The 7,965-nt window shown below is 42.0% G+C and overlaps 1 protein-coding gene across 1 annotated transcript in view; it reads left to right on the top strand.

Moving 5' to 3' along the window:
- Positions 1 to 7,965, top strand: part of LOC106518657 (nesprin-1) — a gene marked incomplete at its 3' end in the record, with an annotated part of 139,050 nt that overhangs the window by 106,046 nt on the left and 25,039 nt on the right. Inside the window, 7 exon segments of the mRNA XM_014010029.1 lie at positions 202 to 467; positions 1,442 to 1,598; positions 1,694 to 2,092; positions 2,912 to 4,516; positions 5,771 to 6,108; positions 6,215 to 6,359; positions 6,769 to 6,987. Of these exon segments, the coding sequence (XP_013865483.1) occupies positions 202 to 467; positions 1,442 to 1,598; positions 1,694 to 2,092; positions 2,912 to 4,516; positions 5,771 to 6,108; positions 6,215 to 6,359; positions 6,769 to 6,987 (3,129 nt within the window).

A 7,965-nucleotide genomic window follows, 5' to 3' on the forward strand; every position in this document is an offset into this window, starting at 1 on the left:
CTCAGGGGCAGGACAATTGTTATTATCTTTCACCTTTTAAATTTATTTTTGTTGCGTTTAATCATTAATTTAAAGTTTACCATTGATATAAGAAACAATTTTCAAGTTAAGCAAAGAAAATAAAAAAACCTGCCTTGAGTTTGACACGTTCTAGACCAAAGTTTTAGGCTGGTGCAGAATAATCTGCTTTCTCTCATGCAGGAGTTCCTGCAGCAGATAAAGGAGAAACAAACTGAGGCAACTCGTTTAAACGAAGCCGTCGGCAGGTTGACGGACGGACAGGTCTCTCCTGTCCTGGAGGAGATAAGGAGACTGAAGAGAGGCTGGATGGAGCTGGGCCAACGGGCTGAAGAGCTGGAAGCCCAGAGGGGGGAGGACATGCAGCGGAGTGGAGAGTACCAGGAGAGCGTGGCGGCTGTGGAGGAACTCTTTCACCAAGTGTCCAGAGAGTGGGACTACCTCGCCAGGTATCAAGGTCTCTTTTGAGACTTTTAACTTTGGTACATGAACCTATTATTAGGGACGTAAGGATTCACTCAGAACGTAACTTCAAAATAAAAATTCATTTTGTGACCAAACATGATCAAGTATAAAACTGAATTTGTCTTAAAGGGGCAATATTATGTGTTTCTCAGGCATATATTTAAATACTATACCACAATAAAGTATCTATGTCACCTTTAGTTGTTATTAAAATGCTGTTTTTATGTTTAAATAGCAAATAAACTTATCTTCTCATCACTTCCTCTTCTAAACGCTTGAAATTGGCCTCTGTCTCTTTAAGAACCGCCTTCCGCTTCTGTCCCGCCCATTTCAGCGCAGGTGGTTCGTACGTGGGGGGGGGGGGGGGGGTCTATGATGCAGTTTATTTGGCATCTGAAAATACATTTCCTCAAAGGTATTTTTAATCTGAAAAGAGCTTCACTGAGTGAGAAGTAGTGAGAGCAGCAGTTTAAGTTTCACTTTCACTCGTTTGCTTTGTTGCTGCCGAGAACGTGCACGAGTCATGGACAGGGGGTGCGCTCTGCCATGAGGAAGTTTGGCTTAAAGACACGTCCCAGGGACGTTTCTGGTACCAAAAGGCGTTTCTGGTCCCCACCTGTCGTTTTGCTCCTCAGCTTGGCTTCCTAAAAACACTGCAGGTTTTCTCAAACATGCATGCATGAGTCAAAGCAAGGCTTTGGGCATGTTTTTTACGAGAGTATAACATTATAATATGATATAAAACTCAAAAAAGTTGATTTTACATGATATTGCCCCTTTAAAGACATAACTTGTTATAAAATAACAAGATGTCATTTTTATTAATCGAGTCACATCTTAAGCTGATGAATTGTTACGTCCATCGATCTGTAATACAGATCAATGGTTACATCCCTGCTCATTGTATGTATCAAGCTGTTTGTGTAGACTTCTTCAGCTCGTATGTGTGTGCACCTAGGGCTGACACAGAAAGCACAAGTGAGCATCTAGAGGCTCTGAGGAAACTCGCTAGTGACCTGGAAGATCAGAGAGAAACACTAGAGGACCTCAGGGACCAGAGACAAGCCATCCTGCCTCGACTTAGCCTGCTAGACAAAGAGCTGGTGAAACAACAGGTGAGAGCAGCTTAAAGTGGTTGACAATATAATTACTCATGTAATGCTTGAGAAGATACTGGGTTTAGTAGCGGCTCTGTTTCTCCTTTCTCCAGGTGGGTCATCTAGAGCAGCGCTGGGCCCAGCTCGAAACCCTCATTCTGCAGAAGATCCAGGACTCTGCTCAGACCCTGGAAGATCTGGCCCGGGTGGAGGCCCGGCTGAGAGACGCCAGAGAGTGGGTGGAGAAGCAGCGGCCCGCTCTCACCTCGGCGCTGAAGACCAGCCCGCCGCCGGACCTCGCCCAGAGCTTCCTGTTCGACCACCTGACCGTTTGCGTGGAGCTGGAGGCCCGTCAGCAGCTGCTGGGTCAGGCGGTGAGCGAAGCCCAGACCGTGGCCTCCAGACTCGGGCTGAGCGAGAAGAGGTGCTTGCAGGAGCTGGTTGAACAAGCCCAGATGGAGGTGGAAGCTCTCGGGGCTCGAGCAGCTCAAAGGAGGAAGTACCTCAGCAAGGTAAACAGCTGGAGCTTGCCAAAATGTAATTGAGTGTATCTCAGCATTTACAAATTCTACTTAAATAATCTTGGTATCAAAATAAAGCTAACACTTGGGAGATTTTATTAGAAGGGTAAGTATTAAAACAGTTGCTGCGGTTTTAGAGACATTGGAGATGGAATATACTTTTTTTCACTCTCACCTGAATAATTTCTTTCATTAGACAGTATATAACCCATTTAAAACCATAATGAATCAGTTTAAAAACTCTTGGAAACCATAAAACCACTTGTGAACATTACCTGTGTAAGGATTCATGCTGCTAAAATGAACTGGAGCAAAGTTACAGAAGTTTTAGTAAAGAAATCATTTAGTGTTTTATCATTCTGCACAGGACAGACCATGATGGTACCATTAAGAAATGTTAAGTTTTTACATCCAAAAGTTATTTATTTTTGTTACAGTAATAGTTATTGAATGTTTGTTCTTTTGAATGTATTTACAGATTTACTTGAATGTATTTACAGATTTGCAACAATCCCATTTTGTACAGTTTGTTTACTTTCTAATTCAACTGCCTGTCCTTTGAACTGTGTTTGGTGAACATAAAAATTGTTTCCATGAGCTTTTAGCCAATATTCTTAGCTTTCTATTGATACCAAACATGTCCAGGTTCAACTGACAGACCTTAAGTTAAAAGAAGTTAAAATTAATAGAAAACGGAAAAAGCTTTTTTGCCCCCAGTACCGGGGGCATGGTCACCCTAAAGGATTTGCAACCATTATCCTGAAAACTCCACACTGCTACTAATGAAAGGTCTTAATTTTTTCTCTGCAGGCTTTTACAGAGCGGACTCAGTTCCTTCAGGGCCTGGGCAGAGCCCTATCTTGGGTCAAGCAGCAGGAGAGGAAGGCTTTGATAGACGACCACATTGCGTTGCTTCCTGAGGACCTGACCAAACAGGTCGCTGCCTGCCGGGGCATCCAGAGCGGACTGCGAGCCTACCAGAGGGAGTTGGCATCGCTCTGGGTACAAGGGCGAGACCTAGAGAGGGACGCCACTGACAAAGAGAGAGCGGAGACACTCGCAAGACTCGAGGAGCTTCAGGCGGCCTTTGAGACCGCCCTTCAGAGGACCACCCAGCRTCTGGCGGGCTTAGAAAAAGCTTTGACCTCGAGGAGGTACTTTCAGGTCGACCTGGACAAGACCTGCCACTGGCTGAGGCGAGCAGAYGCCATAACGTTCCTAGAAATCGATTTTAGCAGCGTCGACGAGGGCTCTGATTTACAAACGCAGCTGTCGAACTTTCAGACGGTCTTAGAGCAGGCCTCGGAGTACGAGAACCTCCTCGTCATCGTCCAGAGAATCGGTCAGGAGATCCTCCCTACTCTGAACGAGATCGACCACTGCTACCTGGACGAGCGGCTCAACGCTCTGCCGCAGCAGTACAACGCCATCCTCGCTCTGGCCAAAGAGAAAAAAGACAGAGTCCAGCAGATAATCATGGAGAGAAAAGAGTTCAGCACTTTCTTCGACATCACTCGCAACGCGCTGCAGGAGCTGCAGGAGCACTTCGACAATCTTGAGAAGCAGACTATCAGTGTAAGAGAGGAAGACTTTGTTAGCCGAATGAATAAATACAGAAGCATCGATGAAAGCTTGGTTCATATCAGCCCTGCTGTTAGGGAACTTCATGGGAAAAACGAGGGGTTTCTCATCAGGGGGCAGAAATACAGAGCCGAGGAGACGCAGCAGCTGGTCGTTCTCCACAACACGCTGAAGAGGAGGAACCACCAGGAGATCCAACGTCTCAACGACTGCTTGGAGAAACTAACCAAACACAACAGGGCGGTGTCCAGATTACGCTCGGAAATAAAATCCGTTAACGAGGCGCTGCTCGAAATCAAATCAAACAAGGATTTAAGAACTTCAGAGAAAATCGCTGATCTGTTTTCGCTGCTGCGAAGTYTAGAAGAAGTGAGATCTCAGGTTGAGGAATCGTACAAAGAAGCCAAAAATCTAAATCTGAAGTTTGACGCTGCCGCTTTTCAGGAAACGACGCTGCACCTCGAGTCGTGTCGGTCTCTGCAGCGCGACGTTCAATCCGCCGTTAGAAAAAGTGAAGCGGGATCCAAAAACACTGAGGATTTGACAGGAGAGGCTGAGAGCATCCTGGACCGGTTGAAGGCGCTAAAAGACAAACTGAAGGAGCCGTTAATCTTCTCAGAGGTGAAAACTGAGGCGACGCTCAGGGAGCAGCAGAAACTGAGAATCATGGAGGAGGAAGTGGAAAGTGCATCGAGGGCGGCCGATTTGTTGAGAGGCGAAACGAAGCAAAAGTGTGAAAGTGGAAAAGAAGGTGTTCCTGCCCAGTTAGAAGAGAAACTGCAGGAGCTGATGAGTCTGGGAGCTGAAGTTCAACAAGAAATCAGAGCAAAACAGGTAATTTTTTATGCCACACAGCAATTTTCTTTATTTATTTTTGTCTGTGAAATACTTGAAATACTTTGAATAAGCAAACTGTTTAGGAAATCAAGAAGCCTACCAATTTTTTTTAGCTATTTTTAGTTTTTACCTGCTGTTTTGTGTGTTTTAGCTTTTAGCTTTATTTTGCTGATTGTAGCGTTTTTTTTGCTTTTAGCTTTTGTTTTGATAATTGGAGCTTATTTAGCTCGTTAGTTTTTAGCTGAAATGTTTTCAAACTGGGGAGTGCCAAAACTGACACGTGTGTGGACGGGTTTTTCCTACAGCGTGGGGAAACTTTTCCCAAAAAAGCAGCCCCGTGGGGGCCGGTGCCCATTCCCCACGGGTCCAAATGCAAAATTACAGGTGGGGGGTAGGTTTAGGGTAAAGGGTCTGAGGTTAGGCTAATTAAGTGACTTGAAAATGAATGGAAGTCAATGCAAAGTCCCCTCGTGGATAGAAAAACCAATATGTGTGTGGGTGTTCATTGAATTAGTAATAACTTTAGATATCCCAGCATGCTTTTAAGTATGGAAATAAATAAATTTCACGTTATGTTCCATGGGAGGCAGGGAGGAAAACATGCACAGTATATCACGTCAAATGTCAGTAGCAACCACATAATTTATATATTTGAATAGGGAGTGGGAGTAAATAAGTTTGTCTTCTTCCCAGTCCTTTTTAAGTTAAATGTATTTATATTCTGTTTTATTATTATTAATACAAATTGTTGATTGAAAAAGGAGTAAGCTTTTTTTAATCTTGTCAATTGAAGATTTATTGACAATACAGTATACTGATTTAAACCATTATTTGATTATTATTGTTTGAATTTAACTTTACTTTTGAAAATAAGTGCAGATATAAGATTTTCTTCTTCTTCTGCTACCTTTCATTTCTTTTTGTTTTATTGTATTTCATTTCTTTTTATTTCATTTCATTTTATTTTTTCATTTTATTTTATGTTTTTTAAWGTATTTTGTTTGCTTAAAATGAAAAGAAATTTAATAAATTAAACTAATAAAAAATGTTTAATTAATACGTTAAAACATCATTTACATTGTTCCTTATTAAGAATATTTAAGGTTTTGTTGAAATTCTGACTAGAAACTAGACTAGAAAACTAAAATATACACAGTCTTTTTTTATTGTGCTGTATCGAACCCTGGTCGTAAACTTCTTGTGAAACAAAAAGAGACATTTGAAGTTAACAAACACCTTCTTGTCTTCTAGCTTGCTGTAGATCAGGTTCTGGCCCTGGTCCAGAGACACCACTTATCTCTGCAGTCCATGCAGAAATGGCTGGACTCCGTAGCGGATCTGCTCCACAGAACCAGCTCCGGGGTGGATTCAGAGAACCTGTCAGACTGTATGCAAGACCTGGAGGAAGTTGTAGTCCAGGAGAAGAACTTCACAGCTGGTTCTGAGGAGCTAAAGACTTTGGATCCACTGTTGGTTGATTATATTGACGCCGCAGTGATGAGTGAGCTCAGAGAGAAGATTCAGTCGATGCAGGTGAAGAAGACTGAACTCAAACACGAGGTGGACGCGTACAGAGGAGTGCTGCAGAGGTATGTGCTTGTTCCGCTCCTTGAATTCAAGCCAAGCAGAACATTTGATCTAAAGTTTAGTCTGTTTTTCTGTTGAATATGTCAGCAGTTATGTGTATTTTCTCAGGTGTGGTGCTCTCTGGAGCTCCTTTCAATATGAAAAAGAAGCTCTGGTTGAACACATGAACGATTTAGAGAGCGACATGGCCACGTTCACAACAGCTAAAGCCTCCAGYGCCCACAAGGCAGAGGACAAGTGTCAAAGATACAAGGTGGGCAACCTGATTGGAAGATTAGATATTCCTGTTTTGTTTAGTTTTTTTGGTCTATTTGTTATTGATTTATTAAATGTACATATTTCAAACTATTAAATCAAGCAAATAAATGTAATTATACCAGATGGTGCAGTTTGAAAGAGTTTACTTCTGTAGTTCTACAGATGCATTTCTGAAATGCAGGTCTGCACTCAATGTAAACAAATCACTTTAACCTGCGTTCTTGACTTAAATAAATATGTACCAAATAATTAATATTATCAAACTTCTTGACCGAAATGGCTCTGCTGTGGACATCATTGTTGACKTGTTTTGTGTCATTTTGGCTTGTTCCGTAGATGAATAAACCCGTGAGCCGTACTCGTAAGATTCCGTGTGTATTAATGGTTATATTTTTGTCTCAAAGGCTCTGGTGACTCAGCTCGACATGCTGCAGTTGCCTCTGAATGCCTTGAAAGAGAATGCAGCAGAGTTGGACGAAATTACCTCCGAATCAGGCAAAGCGCTCTCCAGCCACGTGGTCTCGTCGCTGTGGCAACGGTGGACGAGGCTCCGCTGCGTGGCCCGAGCCCAGGAGAGGGCACTGGAGGACACCGCGAGGGAGTGGAGAACCTTCATCGAGAAGGTAAAGAAAGGATGTTGTTGCTGTGTGGGAGGGAGATTCTGCTGGTTTTACTTCTGTTAGAGGCAGAAGGGGTTGGACTTCTTTTGATAAATCACAGAATCTTTRTGTTTTTGTCTGCGGTTTGTTTGCTGTTTGCAGAAATGTCATTGATTCTTGARCCTCTCGTTGAATTAAACCAGAATAAGCTGAATGAAAATGGTGAAATTGATTTAGTAACTGGTTGCTGCTGCAGCCTAAATGCATGATTAGGTGTTATCACTGTTTTGTTTTGCATTTTTCCAAATGCTTTGATCAGACAGTGCAGTTTTGCAGCGATTATTGTGCCGTTTTCTTAAAGTGCCTGTGATATGAAAAATTTTAAATAAATATAAAGGTATTATTGGAAAGATAACATTATTAGCAAATTGCAAAAATAGTTTCCTGCTGCTGAGATGAACAGTTGTTGAGATATTTGCATGTGAAGGAACAGGAAGTGATGTCAAAGAGGAATCCCTACATGGAACAAAGCATTGATAAAATAGCTAACGACACAGATGGTAGAGAAAAATCTGATGTTTCTGTAGATTATTTTGAGTCATAATCAGATAGAGATGAAGATGAATCAGAGTTCAGATAATATTGTTTTAGTAAACAAAGATTACAGAGTTCTCTTTCTTAAAGAGTTCCTGTTTGTCACTTCCGGTTGCACTTGGACTGAGCCAAATTCAAAAGAAAATAAGACATTTATGTGACAAAATGGGTAAAATCGTGTTTTATGCAAGGTTTCTTATGTAAAAATGGGTTTTCTTTGACTTTTTTTATTTGATGGATAGACATGTCACAGGCACTTCAATCTGGGGAGTTATTGATCCAGATTTGATTTGATTTGATTCATTGATTTAACAGGAAAAGATTATTAAAAATCAAGCCTGACTCAGCATAATTGCTGTTTTACAGCAGGTTCCTGTTCTGCAGCACATAAAACACTCAGAAATACAG

This window comes from Austrofundulus limnaeus, unplaced genomic scaffold (assembly GCF_001266775.1).
Source record: "Austrofundulus limnaeus strain Quisiro unplaced genomic scaffold, Austrofundulus_limnaeus-1.0 Scaffold64, whole genome shotgun sequence".
In the NCBI taxonomy this organism is placed as follows: Eukaryota; Metazoa; Chordata; class Actinopteri; order Cyprinodontiformes; family Rivulidae; genus Austrofundulus; species Austrofundulus limnaeus.